General features: G+C 45.8%; 1 protein-coding gene across 1 annotated transcript in view; it reads right to left on the bottom strand.

Annotated features, from left to right (window-relative positions):
- ADSS2 (adenylosuccinate synthase 2) overlaps positions 1 to 23,507 on the bottom strand; it is an 888,588-nt gene that overhangs the window by 692,741 nt on the left and 172,340 nt on the right. The window contains exon 2 of the mRNA XM_069607967.1: positions 10,928 to 11,030. Within this exon, the coding sequence (XP_069464068.1) occupies positions 10,928 to 11,030 (103 nt within the window). The remainder of the gene's footprint in view (positions 1 to 10,927; positions 11,031 to 23,507) is intronic.

Raw genomic sequence — 23,507 nt, 5'->3', positions numbered from 1 at the left:
CCTCCCTTAGTCGGGCTCAGACCAACCACTCAATGTGGACATCCCTCCATCGGGTACATACTTGTCATCACAATGTTGTTCACTTAGCTTTTCCACAATTTTACTCTTGCCATCACTCAGTCGGATTTACTATCACCTTTCAATCACAAGATCCTTATTTGTAATATTCAACAGTCTCAATATCTTTTTAAACAACCCCCTCGGTTTAGTGAGGTCTCCTTCATCCAGGCACAGCCCTTCCAAAGCACTTACTAATCTTAAACAGAGACCTCCGAAGGGCGATCTCATCCAGCTGGGTCACTGTTAGTCTACGGCAAGTGCGGGCCTCATACCATCACAGTTCACGCAGCGTTCCTCTCAGCCGGGCGCATATGCCTGTTTCACAATACCAAAACTTCTGCAATGTGTCAAGGACTTCCGATTGTACATGTAATTTGGCTTTACCCCTGTATGACCACCTTAACACATTACACCAGCCTTCCCTATGGCCTCTTGGTACTTTTAGTTTCTTTACTCATAATGTTCAACACAGTCTCTTTGTTCAGGAGAGGGGTACCAGGTAGAGAACTTCAACTGAGCGCCCATGTGGCACCGGACCACTCTATCTCTGGTACCAAGTTTGTTCACAAAAAATCTCTTGTCTATTTATCTTCTTAACGTTGCCACTGCAACCTTGAGTCTAACATAGTCCAGTCGACTATCGGGTTCTTCCGACTCACCGGCTGTGCTGAACTTGTTGGCGGCTCCTTTGCCCCAGGAGTCAAGGACGGTACCACAATGGCAACCACGTCTCCCCGCCCTGGCTATCAGTGCGGGAGGGTGCCATGTACCGCTGACATCCATCACTCCATCGGCCAGCTGCGATTCCCAGTCTTATTTTCTTTTATCTGAGGCTTCGCAGGTCTGGGTTGAAAAGGGCAAGGGAACCTCCCTCCTTGACGTCCTCTCCGGTCTTGCCGCCTTTCTCCCCCATTTGAACTGCCGTCCTGGAATGGCTGCTTCCTTGTGTGTTCAACCTTGCTCAGAGTGTGCTCTTGTGCTCCGCCTTTTATCCCTATCAGGAAGGGAAAGGGTAGTCAGGTGTGTGTAGTTGTCGGTAATTGGCTGACTCTGCCTGACCCTGGTGTTGGGACGTGTAAGGTAAACGGCTTAGGTATTAGTCTGTTCATGCTGTGAGAAAGTGTTCATGTTGTAAAAGGGGAGGGGGTGTAGAGTTTTTGCTTATCCTACTAGGCAAGATTGGGAAAAGGTGTCACAAGGAAGGGGATACCATGCCTCAACCCTTGGTGTCCCACTTCCACTCCCCTAAGACCCCTCATCCAGGTGATCCTCCCGCACTGGTCCACCCCCAGGAACTGGATCCAATAGTGATGGCCGTGTCCTGGCCACCTGGATGACAGATCCCTGGGGACTAGTGAGTGAGACACCTTCAGGTTTCTCACATACCCTTCCCCTATGCGATATGTATATGCCTGTTCTTTGTCCAGGTTCCACTTTGTGAAGACCTGGAAGAGAACAGGGATGAGAGATGTCAAAGAACTCTCACATATCCCATTGGTTTGTTGTGGTCAGTGTTGTTAGAGGTGTAGAGTTTTTACTGGTCTCTCGACAGTAGGCCATGAATTGGTTTTTAAGGGTTGGTTCAGGTCTCCTAAGCTCAGAGTTTTCCCAGTCCCATATTGGAGAGTTTTGGGAGTGTCTGCTTGCCAGCAACTCTGGGGTTGAAAATCTCCACATTGAGGTCGAGTTTCCTGTAAGAGAGTAGAAAAGGTAGGGAAATCCTGTCCCAGAATAACTTCTTCGGGGAGTCCAGGAATTATGGCTGAATATATTTCACAGGATTCACCCCGGATATTGATGTGTACAGGTATTTTGGGTTACACTTCATTGTCCCAGTGTACACATGTAATCCTTTGGTTGTAACTAAATCAGCCCATATAGCAGTTTGCTTATTACCTGAGTCAATTAAGGCTCTTACTTGCCGCCCATTTACCCATGCCTTTTCGTATGTAAAGTCAGTCGACGATTGACAAACAAATACTAAAGGTCTCTAGCTCTTCTTCGGGTACTTCCCATTCTCTACCCTTTAAATAACCTATTTCCATCACACCATGGGCTAGTTGCGATTCACGGTCTTATGTTTCTTTTATCAGAGTCTTCACAAGTCTGGGTTGAAAAGGGCAAGGGCAACTCCCTCCTTGACGTCCTCTCCGGTCTCACTGCCTTTCTCCTCTGTTTGAACTGCTGTCCTGGAATAGCTGCTTCTTCGTTCTTTCGGCCTTGCTCGAAGTGAGCTCTTGTGCTCTGCCTTTTATCGCTATGGGGGAAGGGACAGGGTAGTCAGGTGTGGGTAGTTGTCTAATTGCCTAACTCTGCCTGACCCTTGTGTTGGGACATGTCGGGTAAATGGCTTGGGTTTTAGTCCGTTGTCGTTCACGCTGTAAGAAAGTGTATGTGTTGGAAAAGGGGCGAGGTAGAGTTTCTACGTATCCTACTAGGCAGGATGGGAAAAGGTGTCACAAGGAAGGGGATACCGCGTCTCAAACCTCGGTGTCCCACTTTCACTCCCTTAAGACCCCTCATCCAGGTGGTCCTCGCGTACTGGTCCACCCCAGGAACTGATCCAATAGCGAGGGCTGGGTCCTGGCCACCTGGATGACAGATCCCCGGGGACTTGTGAGTGAGACACCTTTGGAGAACAAAGTCAGGAAGGAAGGTTAATAGGGACTGGTCCATTTACCGCCCTACCTGGTACACATTTCACCTGTTCCATTCACGTTTAGAATTCCCACCCAACCCTACTGATAATACCCAAGTTTAGATTACTGAGGGCAGATCTTTCGCCGTTTGTACAGCCATCTTATGAAATCTTCCCACTCTCCAATATATCCATCAAAGACTATTTACACTTTTCCCACAATACACTGCATCCATATGTCGATAACTATCAGGCTGCTGAGATACTAGAAAGCAACTTGAGGCTGCTTCAGCAGCGTGTGTGCACTGTACAAGACTCATTTACTATTCAGGCATTATCCGGGACTGTCCAGATTTTGGATTTTTATATCTAGGTGCACCTTTTACTGTCATATTGGTCGTCTAATTATGGTTTGTATATTCTGCTTTCTCTCTATCCAGGATCATTTGTGCTTCCACTCTATATTCGTGTTTTATTATAAAATCTGTGTCATGCAACTTTTAATAAATGTACTTTAACGCGTTACACATTGCACTATGCTCCTTGCTAGGTTTGAACATGATACAACAGTTAATTAATAAATACACGAGTTCTCCTGAACCTGTTTTTAAGGTCTGCTGCCACTTCTTTAAATATTGGTTTACAGAGAAAAGTGCAAACCTTTTTGCTCATCATGAAATCCCATTTGTTCCTCTTCTGAGACTGCATGAATAGTATAGAGTCCCTATGCAAAACAAAATAGGTGATGGCTGTAAGGTTTGGAATTAACCCTAACCTCTGGCAAAGATCTGGGCAACTCTCCAGACCACTGGTCTTCACCTGCCAAGTCATTACAGAAAGAGGAAAGACTGCTTGGTCTCCTGGTTGGTACACCGAGTTAGGTTTGAGCCAGATCATCAACTTGAAGACTTCCTTGGTACTCCGGACCTTGAATTCAGAAAAGGCTTGGAAAGTGTGGTAACACAAGGGAGTGATTGCCTTTATAGAGCAGCTTAGTAACAGCTCATGACCCGTCTAGAGAGAAGAAATGGATATAAATGGAGAGTTCTAGGCCCTTTCCTTGTGCACCGCCTGCCTCAGAGCAAATGGGAATGACATACAATTGGCAGCTGTACCTACTGCAGACTGCCTGCCCTCTTCAATGAAGAAGCTGTTTCTAGGCCTCCATCTTAAGGAACTACACAAACTTGGACACTTCCAAAACACACATTTCATTATAGACAACTCTGCTGTTCAACTATATAACTGGTTTATGTACAAGTCAACGGTGGCTGGTGCATATATGCCCTGATCACCCCTCCTTCTCTAATGTACAGCTCTCCATTTCAGTACTTCTCTACAGGACAGAATGCTGTGTTCTTGAGGCCATCCATTACTTTCCCCATTGCAAAGATTCACAACCCATTGGCACAAGTACCTGGTCTGACTATTAGGTAGCAAAACCCTGTCGAGGTAACTGTGTGCTATAAGAGCACTTAACCACCGAGGTCAGCACAAGGCGAGGCAACTATAACGGATTAAGATATTCCATCAGTGGCAACGTTAGAACGATCGACTGCTTCCTGCCAAAGCTTTGATCATCATTTGAATCAGTAAATGTGACGGGCCATGCTTGCAACCTTTCAATAAGAGCCATGAAACTGTTATTGGCTGGCTGTTATATACTTTTAGACTACAGTTCTTTGGAGTGTGGCTTAATAAATTACGATTATTGATATATAGTTTGCTGCTCCTAGCACGAGTCGACTTTAGTGCAGATCGGTTACGCTTGTTGTCAGGAACCGCCGCCATGAGAGCGAAGGCTGAAGCGCAAGAGGAGAAAAATGAGGCAGCGATCCAAGTAAATTGCCATCCATGCACATGGTGCACCAGCTTTTCTGGACTATGATCACTGCTTAAGCACCACGTGTGTTCTGGGGACAACTCTTGGACCAATTCTCTGCCATACTTGATGTGATCTAGCTAATCAGCAGCAAGATTTAAGCCTCACATGGACCTTCCGAAATCTTTTTCTTGGTAGAAGCTTCCAGATTACATTTGTTTGTAATAATAAAATGTATAACTAACCCTAAAAAAAAAAAAAAAAAAAAAAAAAAATAAATAAATAAATAAATAAATAAATTACGATTATTGCAAGATGAATTCCAAGTGTAGAAACAGAATGCAATTTGGTTGGTGTACCCTCACTAACGAATGGTACATAGTCCCAGCAGCAGTAAGGTGCAATGGATTCAGAACTGGGTCCAGTGGCTTTCTGGATCTTGAAAACGATTCATATCTGGATGCCAAAAACAATATTTAATGTGGATGATACCTAAGGGGCAGCACAGAGAACACACGTGTTACTCTAGGTGGGATCTGGTCAGCCTGCTTGAATTCAAGGGAGTGCAGCGGCAGATTAAACTAAGAGCGGGCAGATGTGTGATTAAGCATTGCCGTCACACGGCCACCGAGCCCAAGAGCAACCTAAAAAGGGTGATATTCAATAGCACGAAGGGGGGATGTGAATGTGTTATAAAGGGCATGGAAAGCAGGGACACATTTGTCACGCTGTTTAACGTTGGTCAGCACACATACCAGCCAACACAGGAGTACTGGAAAATGTGCAGACAGTGCAAATTAGTCAACAGAATGGAAGAAGGACTTTCACATGTTATATACGAGTGAGGAGTTGACTGATTAGTGGGGAAAGAGTGGCTGCTACATACTAAATGATTTCAAAATTAACTTAAACAGAGGAAAAGGGGATAATAATGGAATTTAAATATCTATTTGGTTGTCGAACGTAATAGCAATGATTGCAAATTGCCACGTTGATTGTATAGCGAATACAGTAGAAACGCACAACATAATTATCGGGCAGGCAGTACATGGTCTCCCTCCAGCGGAAACAAAAACAAAATATATTCTCAAAGGCCGCTTGGTGAAAGACATCCGGTTTGGATATAAGTAACTTTAACATTCACTTGTATTACTTGCCTTTTTTTAACAGGGGCTGGGCGCCAACATTCCTGTCGATCACTTGTTGCACCGGAGCATGGGAATAGGATCCGAGCAGCTGTTAGGCCATTTCTTCAGAAACTGTGAGATGGCACGGGCCTCTCGCTCTGCTTGCGTACATCAAATGGGCAGTCTAATTTAAGTCGCACACCTGTGGCATTCGTAACTCAAGGTTCTGCCAAGAAACGAGATCGGTTTCCGAACCTCCGACCGTGTGCGTCAATTAATACCTTTTCACATTTTATGAGGACATTTTATTTTCGGAAAAAAATATATATTTGGCAAAACTCTACCTCTATCTAAATGAAGTATTTCTCAATCCTAATTCAAATACATTAATTCTAAATACATTCTCGCTAATTCATTAAGTATTTAAGGGAAGTTAATTTCGGATTTGAGTGAGCGGTTGCCTCCAACGATTTTACAGTGCACACACAACCTATTTGACCACTCGTACCACGTGTAGCAATACGCACCCGGGGGGTTCCTCTATTCTACTGACGGATGCTGGAAATGCAGCCCCATGGTACATGGGCTGTGCCCCTACGTTTAGCCATAAAACTCCCTGTGATAGCTAGGGCCATGCGCGTGGAATGATCGGCAATTATCTATCAAGCGCATGCTCAGAACGAATACCAGCAGCACAGTCCCTTCACTTGATGTTTCCCTCCAGGAAGGTGTGGGTGACACTTCAGGAACAGAGGCCCTTGCTCTGGTAGAAACTACGTTTTATTTCTGCATTAATATATGGTGACTTTACCAATATTCCCCTTTAAAATGTGTTTTCTGCTACATTTAATCGTTATAGACCTTAGAGACTAATCATTTGATAGGCAAATGTTTCAGTGGATTCCCTATGGAAAATATTCTCTACTTGCGTAAATTCATTTCGATATTTCGCTTTTATGGTCGTATAAGGAAGCATAAATGGTACATGCTAGATACCCATATTTATATAAGTCGCCCCCTGTTTTGCTAGGGTTAACAACACCAGTCACCCTCATTGGACAAACTCAGAGGACAGCTCGCTCTGTGCTACACAATCATAGTTCCGGACAAATGCAGGCTTGCCACGCTGTAAGCAGACCTATGTGGCGTGCTAGAAGGGAAATCGTGCACGACCCAAGGTACTCGGCAAGGATACACCTTGCGAAGGGGGGTTCACCCCGTTGTTGGTAAGTTACACCTTCTAAAATGCAGTTGTAGAGGTTTGGAATGCTCCACCACATGATCAAAGCCATTTGGCATCCCAAACGTAATTTATTTATTTGGAATTTTGATAACGAGAAGCTTCAGAGTTGCTGTAATTGAAAGGAAGGGGAAGATGATGGGGTGGTTGTCAGGAGAGAAATAGTACTGCAGCCAATGTGCACGTTTGGTAAGATCAGGCATTGAAAACACAGTTCTGGAGGGGCACACATTTCTTTTTGGTTTATTATTGGAGGCAAGCATGGACTAGCAGGTCTAGGGTTGCTATATATTTAGAACTTAGTTCAACCAGGGGAAAATGCCTTCAAAAAGAGGTAGATTTAAAGGGATGTCCTGGACTCAGGTGGTTAGGTTCCAGTCCAAGATCATGGGCTATGTTCCCCAATTAAGGGTTCTTGGTGAACACCATTTCTTCTTGGTTTCTGGATGGGGTTTAACAGGTTGAAGATGGATTTAGGGCCCAAGTCCCAAAAGGCTTTCCTGAGAGGTATGTTTACGTTTATTTATGCTTAGGATCAGGCGTGTGGCTTAGTTTTGGGTGACCTGTAGTTCTTTCTTTTTTTGCGGAGGCCATCATGCATGCTATTGCAGCAATCCAGTTTGATACCCCTAGATCCCTTACTCTCAAGGTTTTATGTTGTGCTCAGTGGTATGCCAGCTCCGCTTAACGAGGATGTTATAAACTTCGAAAAATAAAGCTGAAATTCAAGGCTTGTATTAACCAGGCTGACGGCATGGTACACAGCAACACTATTATGGAGAGAGTCCCTCTAGTCTTAAATATTTACTCAAGGACCTTCACCAGTCTTTCAGCTTGTACATATCAATGACAAGTCGCATAAACATCCTAGCCAATGATTGCCTCTGGATCCACGATGTCTCTCAAAGATGCAACAAATTTGAGTCCTGGGAAATATTCTCCCAGAAGAAATTGAACGATCATTACAACACGTCCATTTTTCATTTGACCTTTGTAGACCGAGTACCAAATGCTCTTTCTTTTCAAAGAATTCACTTCAACAAAATGTGCAAAAAACGAAAACAAAATAATGACTAGATTGGAAAGAAACATGGAGTCCTCGCTCTATTTGGACCTTCTGCATCTCACAGACCCCCTTCTATGTTGGTCTCAACTGGCCATGTTCCTTTACCAAGTTTAGGATGGCCTCTTGGAAAAGAAAAAGGCAGAGAATGCTAGTGCAGAGGGGACCATGTGGTACAAATAGGCAAAAAAAAAAGAGGAGGGCTGGAGCCTGAGCATTGTGGGGTGAGGGGGGAAAAGAACAGGAACAGTGAGGATGCCTACAAACCTGCAACATTTATGTGAATGGAGAAGGAATCTGAGGAAAACTAGAAAAAATAAGGAAGAGATTTAGGTCTCTTGAAATCGGTTTCTCATTGGTCCCATTGGACCACTGAAATATGTCTTCCTGGCAGGGGTGGAAAGGATCGGTAATTGCATGGTTTGGGCCTAAAATAAAAATGTTTGTTAGTTGTGGTGGCCATTTTGAGGTCAGGCACATTGACTTACAGCAATGCAGCATTAATTTTTTGTAATTTGCACCAGCATGCCCTGTCCAAGGTGTGGCTGCAGTTAGTGTTATGGGGAACATGTAATGCATTTCGTGTTTAGAGAAAGCAAATAGATCACAAAAACCGAAATAACATAATACAAACAATATAGTACAACATGCTTTTAAAAGTAAATCCTATTTAAAATGAAGTTGAGTAATGCATTAATGTGGTTACATTTTCTTTTTATACATTTAGGATTAGCTCAGTCACCATGGTCCTAAAATGATAGTGGAAGTAGAAATAAGTTTCCAAAAAGTATTTTTTTTATAGGCCACCCCGATTTGTGGCCGTGACAGGTGCACACTGTCTACTAATTAAGGATTTAGCTATACTGCCATACTCCTCTAGGCCATGAGCTCAATGCCCAGTACTGCCCTCACAGCGGAGCATCAGCTTTTAGAATTCTACTAGCTTAAATCCCAGGTGAAATACCCAATTCAAGGAGGAAAACCCGTAGCCAGCTTGTGTTGCAGTTATTTCGAGTTCAATAAATCTGGAACCAATCAAAGACTATAAACAAATCAAAGCATTGCACTTTAGAAATCTTGTCCTCCCAACAAAGAAAAATAGTTAAACGAGCTTTAAAAACAATCAGCATGTTATTCGACTTGTTAGCTTTGCCATAGAACGTATTTTATTTGAAAGTGTGGTGCAACAAATGTAAAAGAAGCCTAAAACCTTAAAATTGATGCTCTTACTTACCATTCTAAGATGGCCACTGCTTTTTCAGCACCATCAAAGTATCAGTGCCTACACTCATATTGTAATGTGTCACACACTTCCTGTAAGCCTCAACAGAATAAGATGCTATTTAATAATTGTGGACTGGGGATTTTCAAAACTGACCAGGGTAGGGATGTACAAGCTGAACGACATTGCTCTGTAGTCTGTGGTCATCACTATAGAATGAGTATGATAAATATACAGTGTCCAAAAGACATCAGCAAGGCACCCAGAAGGCCGTCCAACGAAAGCACTGGAGGAGCACCTGCAAACAAAGCCACACTTCCCTTACCTTGGTTCATCCATCCTTGCAGTAAGAAATAATCAGTCCCCCTCCTTCCTGGAATAGGACAGTAGGACAACCTCATAGGCGAGGCTGTCAGTCAGTGCATTTGCTCACCCACACTATGCCCCTACTTGTGTATCCATTCACTCATGTATGCATTCATTCACTCACTCACTCACTCACTCATTCTTAACCGCCCATTAATCCGACTGCCCATACATTGGTCAGTCTGTCCATTCACGCGCTCATCGTTTCGTCCATTCGCACTAGTATCCATCTACCAACTTTTTCATGAATCTGTTCATCCATTCACCAGCCTGTGCTTCCATCAAGTCACCAGTGCTTCTGTCAACTCATCTGCACAGCTGTCTACTCACACACCCTGGCATCCACCCACTCACTCCCCATCTGTCTACCAACCTACTCAACCACCAACCTACCAGTATCGCCCTTTTACTTCGCCCACAAAACATTCCCTGCACTTACCTCGTCTACATTCACTTGGCCAGACATTTACTTTTTCATACATTAACATCGTCTGCATCTTCACATTGTGAACGCGGAAATGGGGTTGGTTAAGGTTAGCTTAAGGTTAGTGTTAGGATCAAGGGTTTGCAGGGGGAAGAATTTGGGGTAAAGGTGGGGGTCTCCCACTTTAATGAGGAAGTGAATGCTAGGAGAAGTAAAGCTATGGAGAAGTAAAACTGTCGAAGTGAATATACATGGTTAAGTGAATGCAGGTACAGTAAAGACATAGATCCTAACGCACACCCCTAACTCAGCTGCCCATCACCTAACCATTTATGCCCACTTTTCAAATACCCACCCTTTCATTCACCCATCCACCTACCTACCAATCCTCATACACACTCACCTATACATCACGTGCCAAACACTGCTTTCCCCTATTCACTGCCCCTGCCTATGCATCCAACCTCACCCCGAGCACCCAACAGAAAAAATTGAAACCATACTTGCTTTGAAATGCTCATTATGTTCTTCCAAACCATTTTTCTTAAAATTTGAAAAAAGTGTGTTGCTGTGTAGATCGCTTTTCTACTGATGTGTTTGGGGAGGTTGCACTTAACACCTTAAGGGCGCGCATACACCCGTCATATGTGATTTCTTCGAATTATTTTCCTGGAAGTAGGAGTTTTTGCCGCCAATATATGCAGGGGCAGACCCCCTGCAGCCCCACCCCCCCTTAACCCTTACATTAATTATTCACCTAAACCCCCCCCCCCCCACATATATTTGTGGCAAAGTACGTTAACTTTTTTTGAAGATTTCTATCTCGGTGAAATCTACAGCGGCACAAACTCTCCCCCTCCCCGAAGGCCCCCCCCCCCACACACACACACACATTATGGCAATAATGGATCACATCATCACATCATAATCTGGCATTAGCTGGTGCAGATTCTCGATATACGCACCTATGAATGCAGTGACATTTGGGTTGATGATGCCGCTGGGTAAAAGATGGAAGTCATATTCGACAGAATCCACAACCACGGTGTGACCTGCATTGTTCCCTCCCTGCAAGAAAAGGAACCAGTCTCATTAGGACTCCTTGCAAGAAAGAAAGACGCATTTCAGAGAAACTCTGTGGACCAACGGAAATCCCTGGCCAACAGCACCGTGTTCAGGCCGCCAGTGTTTTGCAGAAGAGCTGAATAGAAGGGCGTGTGCGAGTCTTGACTATAAACATACTTTGCGAACTCCTCAAATGGATGGTTCATACATATGACATAAACCAACAAGTGCTTCTGGTGTTCTGTTCTCATGAAAGGATAACGCATCACATTGACTCTTTGCTTTTTGTTTTTGCAATTACCAGTAAAGCACATTTCACAACACACTAACGTCAAACTCAAGAAAACAAGCAATGGCAAAGCCAACCTTTGTAGTCTTTGCCAATGCTTGTTTTAACAAGGATTATGAGCTAAAAAGGCTGTGAGGAGACATTTTGCTCATTAATAAATGGTTGGACATACACTCTGTAAAGTCATTTTATTATTACACCACCTACAGTTAAGCCATTAACTGTCAGAAAAAAAAGCACAGAGCTAGCTCAGACAGACCCCAGGGTGTGTGTGTGTGTTTTGGGCTGAGAGGGACAGGTAGTGGACGGGAATTGCCAGAGGGTCTAGTATGGCAAAGGGCAGTCAAATGTTTGGAAAATTACCAAACACCACCCACAGACTGTGTGTTCCTCCGCACATAAGATTGCGCTCCTATTTTTACTTTGTGCGCCAGTAGTTTTGGCGTGTAGGCCGCACTTACAGTACTACCAAATAGCAACACTAATTAACAATGGGCTTCAACTAAATGTAAAAATGAAAAATAAAACTAAATTAACAATGGAAGATTCCATGCCAATAATTTTGTACATCCTAGACTGCAGTTATTTAATCGTATCATATCTGCATACAGTATATCATTCTTAGAGCTAGATAATATAGACTGAAAACTATTTACTCCGAGGCAAGCACTGCTATAATTCAAGTGTAGCACTGCTGCAGCACTGTACTGCCTAACCCAAATCCCCTGCCCCTCTGTGCCCAGGGAACTGTCCTCCATGGGAGAGGGAGCACCGATTCTGCACTCCCCTTCTGGCCTCACCATAAATTAGGAGGTGGCCATGGGGAGGCATAGCTAGCCAGTCTATGGCAATTCTTGCCAATTGCCCAAATAACTAGGCAGGTGATGACAATGCCAGACCAAAGATGTGACTACATAGGCATTTGATGGTGTTGCCCGTCATTGGTTTCAATACCTAGGAATTGCAAAAGGTATGAATAGCTGGGCAAATCATGGTAACACCGGCCATTTGATGTTTATAACATGGCAAATCTGGCAAAGGACACTAGATGCCAAAAGCTGGTATATGGTGCAAGTACCTGGGTTTATGATGGCAACAATGCTGGGCAAATAACTATGTTCTGCGTATACAAAAAACACCAAACTATTGGATTCATCGAAGTTAGTAAAAGAAAGTGGACATCACTAATGTTTGAAACATTAACAAATGCATTTAGAGGCAAAGCAAACGTACAAGTAAAAGGTTTTAGTAAAGATATGTGGCTGTAATGTTCATGCTATTACAGAGCTTATCACAAACAAATATATGAGGATAGAGAGAGAATACTATGGTAGCCTTCTGCATTCCGCAAGGACCTCTGTCTAAGTCATCTCCTCAAGCCCTATCGCTTTAGTATGTTAACTAGAAACATGTTTCTTGGATTAGCACAAGGCTTCAGATACAATTTTAATGTGAAAGTATTTCACTCCATAATTTTTGAAGCTGGGAGTAAAAAGTTATTCCAATTTCCAACTGAGGCATTTTTAGATTAGAAGAATAGATATCCAACTTGCTTTTTGCAAACTAGGCTTTATTGTGGCTAGTTGTTTCTGCCAATGAAAAGGAATAAGTTACTTACCTGTAACTGTTCTCCAGCATGGGCTTGGAATAAATTCACATGCTCATGAATATTCCCCATCGGCAGGCTGGGAATCCTCGGTAAAAGAAAACAGTTTCACTTACAAACTATTTCTCCTTTAAACCAATCACTGTCTTCTGGGTCATACTGCCCCCATCCAATGACAGCCATTTCCCTAAGCCCCTCTTCTGGCAGCCATCTTCAGATTTGGTAAGCACATAAAGTGGCAGTATGACCAAGAAGAGCCGCGGCAGAAGGGTCAGAGGGAGAGATTGCATGTGAATCCATGCCAGACCTATGCTGGAGAACAACAGTTACAGGTAAGTAACTTGTTCCTTCTCCAGCATGGGGTCTGGCATGGATTCACATGCTAATGAATAACGAATACATAGCAGTACAACATTACACAACCACGAGAGAGGGCTACGCTCAACAGAAGCAATCAACTCTTAACTCCGGAACAAACTCACCTCAAGCGAACAGGTTGCATAGCACTGCTTGGCCAACTCTGGACTCCTCCCTGGAATCCCTGTCGACACATTAGAACTTCGTGAAAATGTGGTGGACCGCCACGTAGCATCACTGCAGATGTCTAGCAGAGGCACACCAGACAGGAACACCGGTGTCGCAGTGATCGCTCTGGTGGAGTGGGCTCTCGGACGGCCGGGCATCAGTCGGTTCGCCAACCGATGACAGTGCGTGATGCAGCCGGAGAGCCACCTTGAAATGAAAGCCTTGGACAGGGCCTTCCCATGGTTCACAGGACCAAAGTCCACAAACAGTTGTGAAGTCTTCCGAAAACTGTGTGGGTCATGTAGAACTTCAAGGCACGAGCAATGTTAGGCAGTACAAGACCCTTTCAGCCAGTGACAAAGGCTTAAGGAAAAAAAGAGATAACACCAAAGGCTCGTTGAGGTGGAATTCCGACAGAACCTTCGGCATGAAAGAGGGGTGTGTCTGCAGCACCGCTCTCGATTCGTGGAAAGTCAGGTATGGTTGCTTGCAGGATTGGGCCTGGATCTCACCCCCGCCCCTGGCAGATGTGATGGCCACAAGGAAAGCCGTTTTCCAAGACAGGAACTTGAGAGGGGCCTGATGCATAGGCACGAAGGGGGCCCCCCATGAGCCTCATCAGAACCACGTTGAGTTCCCACAACGGGGCAGGAACCTTCACTGCCGGGAAAGATCGAAAAAGTCCTTTGTGAAACTCCTCGACTAGTCAATGAGACCAAAGCGAATACCTTCCTGGAGACCTGGTGTAGCGAGAGATAGCCGCCAGATGCAACTGGATAGAGGCGTGTGCCAGTCCGGCCTTGGCCAAGGATAGCAAAAGAATATGCGGGGCCGTGACCCTTAGAAGGGTAATCTTCTGAGACCGTCACCACATAGCGAAACGCATCCATTTGTGACCGTAGCACTTCAAAGTCGATGACACGCTGGCCTTGGCAATGACCTCCCTGCAGTATGCAGGCAACTCATTCTCCAAACTCTAGGGCTGCAGGAACCAAGCCCTTAGGTTCAGTGATCCTAGGTTGTGATGAAGGATTGCACCCCCCTTTTCTTTTTTACATTTGTATTTATTTATTATGCGCACAATGGACCCTCCGACATGATGGCCTGATGGCTTGCGCGTTATAAATAAACAAATACAAAAAGTATAACAACAACATAAAACACAAAAGTAAATGTGACAAGTAGCACAGGAGCACTATGGCCAGAGTTCTAAAGTTATAGTTGGCCACCTAGCCATAGCATAGCAGTTAAGCAAAAAAGATAAACTAATTAGAGGCTTGCGAACCAGTCTCTCTTATGATTGGACAGTGCCTAGAGTATTAATTTGCAATTCGACCCGCCCCCCTAGGAATATAGTTACATAGCCTCAAATAGGTAGGGAGATTGGTAGATCTGCATCTGACTAAAACACAGTCACTAGAAAGCGAGGAGCACCAACTTCTCAAGTCAACCCTTCGTGCAAACTTCAAGTCCTGTGTTCTAACCACTCCAGGCCCAGTTCGCTGACATAGCCAGGCCAGAACCTTATTCCGTAGAGTCTCTAGTCTCTATGCCTTCTGCTTCTCCTACAGTGGTTATAACGAAGTTCCTATGGTCTAGGACAAAAGATTTAATGTCATTATTCTCAATGTTAGGCATAAATTGCTTCTTTGTGTGCAGGGATTGAAAAAGCAAAAAAGCACTTGTCTAGAAGTCAGCACTACTGGCTGTTTGACGGAGGTTATCCCTGGGGTAGTGGAAGACGATTCAGTGCCAGCTCGTGGAGGTACGACTGCCAAAATAGGGACGGGTATAACAAACTCCTCCTCCTGGGGGGAGCCAGATGTGGGAAAGAACCCGTTGTCTGTTTGGCAGAATTTCTGTACCCCATGCGGGGTAGGGGAGGTTTGAGTCATTTTTCCAGGTCGTTCATGTGCCAATTGATTGGGCTTTTGTTAAAAAACCCTGCTAAAGTGTGCTCCTTGGGATAAGTGAGCAGCATCCATCCATGGAAATCATCCATGTTTGTACAGGCGGCTATATCCAACAGCATCTGTTGCTTGAACAGACACCAAGACAGCGAGCTCCTGGGATCAGCAACCCTCTCCAGATCCAGAACCTCCGGCAGCTTGACCGCAGGCGACGCGGATATGCTAAGTAGGTCCGGATACTAAATCGGCCTCGGCCACATCAGGGTAATGAGCATCATCTTGCATTGGCACTGTGAGTGTGTTGATGACTTATAGCGGGAGAGGCAACAGAGGAAATACGTACAGAAATATCCCTTCCCATGGGAAGGAGAACGCATCCCCCAGGCTCCTCGGTTGGTGGAATCTGCTGGCAAATGTCTGGCATTTGGAGTTAGCCGCTGTCGCAAACAGATCGACTGAGGCCTGCCTCACTTGACGAAGATGCAATCTACCTGATCCTGCTGAAGTTCCCACTCGTGGCAGGAGCGCAATTGCCAGCTGAAGGAGTCTGCAATGGTGTTCTTGACCCCTGCTAGGTGAAGAGGGACGAGGAACATTTCAAGTCCTGCGCTTCCTTGGAGAGCGCTGGGGATCGAGTGCCCCCCTGTTTCCTGATGTAGAACATGGTGGTGGTGTTGTCTGTTAAGATTCTCACCACCTTACCCTTCAGAGACGGAAGGAACGACTGGAGAGCCCAGAACACTGCCCGTAGCTCCAGGATGTTGGTATGGCGATCTTTCTCCTCCGCAGCCACATGCCTCTGGCGTGAAGACATCAGGTGTGGGCTCCCCAACCTTCCAGGGAAGCGTCCGTGGTGACCGTCTCCTGCTATGGAGGGTTTTGAAACCCTGTGCCCTGGGCAGTGTTGGAGCAGACGCCCCTACCACCCTATCACCCGGTGGAACTCCTCGTCGAGTAGGATCTTGTCTGTAAAGGTTCCAGACACCTGTATCCAGCGAGTGTCCAGGAACTCTTAGAAGAGGTCGCATTTGCACCCTGCAGAGCTGGATGAGGTAGATGCAGGACATCATGACAAGCAACAACTTGATGATCCGCACCGTGGCTGTCTTCATCGACAACAGCCGCTGCACCTTCCCTTGAATGGCCACACCCTCTCCTCCGAGGGCGACACCAGGCAGTACACCGTATTGAGCCTGGCTCATAGGAAAAGCGCGTTATGCAATGGTGTTAATCAGGACTTTGGATAGTTGATAAATAATGCCAGTAGCTGGACGGTTGCCTCTGTGTGTCTGACGGCCAACTCCCACGAGCGAGCTTGGATGAGCAAGTCGTTGAGGTAGGGGTATAGATGTACGCTCCGTAGACGTAGTTGGGCTGCCACCGGTGCCTGGCATTTTGTGAATACTCTAGAGGCCGACTTCAATTCGAAAGGCAGAACCTTGAACTGGTAGTGCTGACCCTGAACTACAAAATGAAGAAACCTCTGGTGCTTCTTGTGAATGGGGATATGGAAATAGGCGTCCTCCAGTTCCAGTGATGTCAAGAAGTCTCCTTCCTCCAGTTGGCTGAGCACGTGTTGCAACATGACCATCCTGAACTTCTGGGACTTCAAGTACTTGTTGAGGCGTCATAGGTCTAGGATGGGCCTCCAGCCCCATGTCTTCTTTCTGACCACAAAGTATCTGGAATAGACTCCGGAGCCCTTGAGCCGTTGAGGAACTAGCTCAATCGCCCCTTTTCGCAGCATGGTTCGTACCTCTTCCAGGAGCTGAGGGATGTGCTGTTCCTGACGGGTAATTGGAGGGATCCGCAGACACCTGCGTTGAAACTCCAGAGTGTGCCCCTGGGCGATCGGTGGTGATCTTCTTCCACTCGCGACGGACTTCGTCAGCAGGACTCTTGCCGGGGTGCACGCATGGGGGCCCGACATCCCGTCCGGTTCAGCCCTCTTTTGGAGCCAGTGTCATGCCCTGCGGGCGACAACGCTCTCCTCTGCTACCGAAGGCCTGGGAACGGCCTCTGTAGGTTTCTTGAGTCGTAGAGCTGGAGGGCTGACGGTATGAAGAGGAGAAACCTTTGGCAGACCTGCTTGACTTTCCCCTGGAGGAGTGAAAGAAGAACAATGCTGCTGGAGAGTGCCTAGGGAACAGGCAGTCTCTGTATCCGTCTTGATGGCCTGGAGGGACTCGTAGACGATCTTGCCAAACAAGTTCTTTCCGTCGAAGGGCATGTCCAACACCTTCACCTGGACTTCCTGTCGCAAATTCGTGGCCTTCATCCAGCCTTGTCAACAAAGGCAGAAACTGTTCTCCATCTGCCGGAACCCGGTGTCGGCGACGTCCAACGCCACTGTAATGATGTGTTCAGATGCTACTTCCACCTCCTGGAAAAGAGCGATTGCTTCCATCCTCTTATTGTCAGGGAGGAACTACAGAATTTACCTGTTGGGGTACAAGAGGCCAGACGTGGAGGCTGAAATGGGGGGGTGTCGGTTGACGCTTCCACTTCTTCGTCAGAGGCTGAACGGGTGCATGGGGGAAAACCAGAATTGGGCCAGGGGGCATCCTCTTCTGGATCTCGGACACCAAGATGTGAAGGGTTGAAATAATGTCCAGAGACAGATCACTCGGCTAAACTGGCAGAATTGGAAAACGAGGCACTGCACTGTCGTCCTCCTCTTCCATGTTCTCGTGGAGCACGTACAAGGACTCCTGGTCCTCATCGTCAGTGGACTAAACCTCCATGGCTCGGGCCACGGAGGTCTGTTTCGGGCCTCCTTGCCCCTCCCTTTCCCCCCTTGGCCCCCCCCTCCTGGGCTTGAACCGGAGCCTGAGCCGGTTTGCTCCCTTCTCGCATGCCAGCAGACTTTGACAGTGGTGTCGCGCCTTGGTGGCAGGGATACCTTCTGTGCTGCAGGGGCTACATTCACAGGGTCAGCCTCCCCTAGTAGTCATGACAGCAGCTGCCACCAACTATCGTTGATAAAGTCTTTTCCTGTGCCGATTGGGCCTGCTTGGGCTGTTCGGCCTTCTTCTCCTCCGTGCGTGGCTACTCAGACTTATCTTGCAGTTCAGCCGGGTTAGATGATTTCCTTTTCATGCCGGAGCTTGATTGCCGGCTGGAAAAGGAGGGTGAGGGTGATGTCGATCGCGTCCTGTCGACCATGGCACCTGCTTCCACGGCAAACCCGGTGGACTTGGGCTTGTGGTTCTTTGCCTTGTCTTGGGCCCCCATGGATGAGGCGCCCTCAAATGACTTAGAAGACCACGCCTCGAACCGGCCAGTCCTGGGTGAGGCATGCACCTGTTCGGAGCACAGGGCAGAGGCCATGGGGTTCAGCCATGCCGCCAGTCTACTGTGCCTGTCCCTCGTCTTCTTCTTGGAGAACCCGAGGCATATCTCGCACTCTACCTCCTTATGGTCTGGATACAGGCAGTAGAGGCATTGCAGGTGCTTATCTTCAACAAATACATTCCGTAGCCCGCACTTGGTGCAGGGCTTGAAGAGGGACCGTCCCTCTTTCTTCTCCTACGTCATGGTCAGAGGGAGCGAAGTAGGCCTGATAGCCTTTTGGAATCTTCTTCGCCTTTGAGGGGCGCTTAAATTCACTGACAACGGATCCCTGCTGTCAGCAGATGGAGAAGAGAGCACACAGGCTCTTTCAGAACAAAACTAGAACCCTTTTCCATCGGAAAAATGTAGAAGTAGCTCACAAAGTAAACAGGAGGACTCCCAACACTGAAGCGTGCAGTAGAAATCCGAAGATGGCTGCCAGAGGAAGGGTTTAGGGAGAGGGCTGTCACTAGATGGGGCAGTATGACCCAGAGGACAGCGATTGGTTTAAAGGAGAAATACAGTTTGTAAGTGAAAGTCTTAACGAAGATTCCCATGCCTGATGATTGGTCATGAGCATGCAAATCCATGCCAGATAGCATGATGGGGAAGATGTATTTTCACAGTAAACGTACACGTTATAGCATGCAGAAATGATATTGGATACCATGGCTCTGCTGATACTAATATACATATCCAGGTTAGCTGGGTCGGAAAAAGTAGCTGTTAAATCTTGGTCTATTTTCTGATACAAGTACTTTTACAACCTTGGATTTTTGTATTTGTTAAATGGGAGTATTTTCCTGTTTTATGGAGTAAAACTGGCTTGCGCACCACTTATCAGTAGGCTGAACTAGCACATCCTTTCATATGCCTTTGCACAGTCAGCAAGTCACATATCCTGCATATCGATTTCGCATGACCCACCTTGATGGTTAAATGTCAGTCACTCATGCTGATTCAGTGAAAGCCTTGCACTGTTAATGCCAGCATTACACTCCTTCATCCAATCAAGAGGTTAACATTTAAGGAATGAATATCCATGTACTTCACATATCATACAATATCAGATCGCAAACGCCACATCACTAGGTTATTCCTAGCACACTCAGCCACCCCTTTACGACCTCCCACTGAAATGAAACTGGGTCAGCATGTACATGTACTCTACATGAAGGTTGCACATCTGTTCTTCATAATCTATGCATGCATTTCCCCTTTTGATAAAGTACAAAAGATGTGACATTGCAATGATTGCAGACAGGGGTGTTGCTACGACTGGAAAATATCTGGGGCTACGCTAATGTCAGGACTCAGGGCTAGCTAGCTTTTTGGTTGTAGCCCCTGAGCTTCTATCCAAGGTTACAACCAAAAGACGCAGGGCTATAGCCCTCTCAGCGTCCCCCCTTGGCAAATGTTTATTTAATGCCTATACAAGAGACAACAGTGTTGTTTTTGCCAATGCTTGTTTTAACATGGATTATAAGCTAAGAAAGGCTGCAAGGAGACTTATTGCTCATTAATAAATGGCACTACGTACACTCTGTTAAGCCATTTTATTACACAACCTACAATTAAGACATTAACTTTCAGAAAGAAAGAACAGAGCTAGCTCAGATAGACCCCGGGGGTGGGGTGTTTTGAACTGGGAAGGACAGGTAGTGGACGGGAATGCCTATTGCAAATAGGTTAGTAAAGGCGGGGAGGGTGAAGATCTATTAGGTCTGAGTCCAGATCATAATTAACAATGGGAGATATAATGACCAAGTACAGGAAAAACAATTTCCACAAGGTGGGTTGGAACCTGGCTCGGAGAGGGGGGTTTGTGTCACCTCGCGCCAGTGTGTTCCTATGAAAAATTAAAAGGTTAATTGCTGCCACACATGAGATCAATCTTGAATCAGGATCTATGTGCATAATGTCTAGTTTAAGGAGAAGTGACTTTTCTTGAGCCCCCTATTCAGAAGCGAATGACAACAATGAGAGTACACACCACATTAGCAAGTGTTCTAGATACTTGATTCATCTTTTAAACACTGAATGTGCCAAGCCGCTAATCGGACTGTGCAAAAACATGTACTTCATTAAAATCCTTTTAAGTGTGGTATTCTGCTTCCTTGACTCCGCCCCCGCCATCCTGCATTCCTCCTGACTGGGTAATATTCATACCCTTACACACATTCCTTGACACTCCAGGTCACCCTTCCGACCCCCCAAAACCATTCCAAAAAACAGTTCAATTCCTCCTCTGTCTCTGCTTATGACTTTGCCTCATACTTCTCCACAACCCCTCGCCCCACTAAAATACGGGACATCTTGACCCCCTTCTATCTCTCCCAACCGTCCTTCCTGCCTTCCTTCTCACTTTGTTCCATCCTCCTCACATTCTGCTCACTATCCCACTCGTGCCACCCCCTCCACCTGTGAACTTCTACCCATCCTTTGCAGAGCCAACACATCCTGCACTCTTCTTGACGTGTCACAGATTGCCTCTAGAACACACCAACTCACACTATGAAGGCAGTTCATGGGTTTTTCTTTGCCAATTCCCAAAGTGACTTGGTAAGAGTCGTCTCTCTCTGCCCCATCTAGAGAAGGGTGTTCCCTACCTAGACCAGGTGTCCCTCACCACAGTTGTACCTAATCATTGGTAACCCCTACTATCTATTAACTGTCTCACTGAACCTGAAGGCCTAACTGCAAACACCTTTTTTTCTGTTAACTCCCTCTGGGAACAATCTAGGTGGTCCTGCTCTAAACTCCCCAAAAGTATCAAACTTTAAGGATAGGTGCCTTTCAGGGTCTTCCTTCCACACCAACCTGTACCCAGACCTACAGATAAATGGTGTATTGGCCACATTTACTCCCTAGAAATAGGTAAATATTCCCCAAAAATAAGATTCTGGAGTAAAAATAATGCCAACAAAAAATAGGAAACAGATACTTAGGACCTTGGGACCCAGTTTTCCAGTTAAAACATCTGGAGCACTGCCTATACCTCTCCCTATGTATTTCTGTCTCTCTCCCTTTTCTCCCTACAGCTCCACCCACCATTACGTCTTTCTCTACCTTGCACTTATTCTCTCCCTCTGATGCTCCTCTTTCTCTTGCCCTCAATTAGCTACCTTCACCCCCCCCGATCTTGCATTCCTCTATTATACTCCCCTCTCCACACAACATATTTTTCTTGCACAAAAGATATCAGTTATAATATCCACAATGTCATTAATAAGGTCATATGTGATGCCATGGCTAACACTGATGTCACATTTGACCTCACCAATGGAATATCAACAGTGACAGTCACAAACATTTTTGGGGGCAAGGGTTTACTTATACAGCTAGAGGGTCAATCTTAAATTCCTTTGAACTTAAGCTTTTCCATGGACTGCACCACATGTTTATATGTATATAGTCTGAAAGGTCTCCTTGCCAACAAACGATAACCTCCTACAATTAGGCTTCCGGTGAATATATATTTTCATTTCTCACATTAGGTGATAATATTTGAACTCCATAAAAATGCAAATCAAAAAGGTGATGGATAGAAGTTTTTGAATAACTCAACCACTGGCAATGCTCTGAGCAACCCTCCAGATCGGGGGGGGGGGGCTGGGGGGCATGGGGAAGGACCAGAGCTGGCTTTGCCTAGAGACACAAGATACACCTCAGAGATGACGCATAGTGAGGGCAAAAACATGTCTGCTGTGGTCTTGTGCAGAAGGGAAATGACCTGGCAGTTCAGGCGGGACTACCCCACTTGGGGTTGGACCAGGCACGAGTTGCATATGGTCTTTCTGCTTCTTTAATAGCATGGAAGGCTTAAAAACGATGGTTTCGAGGGAGGGTGGCCATAGAAATGACAGAAGTTGTGATTAACTTACAACCTTCCAGCTGTCAATCTTCAGTTATGATCCATAAAATGCAACACATTTTTCATGAGTAGAATCCTAGCATCACATGTTCTACTGCCTTTCAAGTGTGCATGAAGGTTGCTAGGGTCCCTGTCTTCGTAATTTACGTAACTGAGGATGTCATTCAACGTTTATGTATACTAAGGCCTCAATTAAGAACCAATGGCGCTCATGGCCCAAGAGATGAATGGCCCTTTTCTGCTGACCCGATAAAGTGTTACATAGGGATATGTTATATGGGGGTACGTTTTCCATATTTAGCGAGAGTGGTGACTTGGAAGAACTCCCCATCCTCCGGTTTGTGGGGGGTGTAAGGAACTCATGGTGGCAACAGTAAAGACAGACAAGTGATCACAGTGCAAGGGTGTTTATTGAACTTTATAATGGGTAAGATAAATGCCTAATCAAAACCTAAATCTTAAAATGGGAGTAAGCTACGACCATCAAACAATAATAAGGCAGTCATAGTGTTGTCTTGTCAAATATAAAGGGCCTATACTAAAAAAAACTATGGCCAATCCCTACTGGTAAATTACAAAAAGAGTGTGGGATAATGTTCACCAAAAAAGAAAGAAGTGTTCACAAAACAATATGTCAGGATGGTATGGCTGGGACTCCCTTCCCCACGTTTTAAGCACGGGGCAAGGCAATACTTCTGAGCACAGCACACTCCTGGGCCTCTCTCTGCACGTGCCACACAATTCCAGTCAATGATAACCGAGCCTTCAGGAGCCAAGTCTCTTTTCTACCTCGTTTCTTGCCTTAGAAGGCCTGCTGGATCAAAAACGACACACAAACAGAAGTTCCTTTGGTGGTCTTGCAACTTGGGCGATTGATCTTCGCCCCAGGATCTGCCTCCGCCGGGCTCGGATCCTCCTTGCAGTTTGGGCCTCTCTCTGTCGG

This window comes from Ambystoma mexicanum, chromosome 4q (assembly GCF_040938575.1).
Source record: "Ambystoma mexicanum isolate Mex_15411 chromosome 4q, UKY_AmexF1_1, whole genome shotgun sequence".
Lineage (NCBI taxonomy): Eukaryota > Metazoa > Chordata > Amphibia > Caudata > Ambystomatidae > Ambystoma > Ambystoma mexicanum.
The sequence above is the reverse complement of the archived record's forward strand: the minus strand, read 5'-3'. Positions and strand labels throughout refer to the sequence as shown.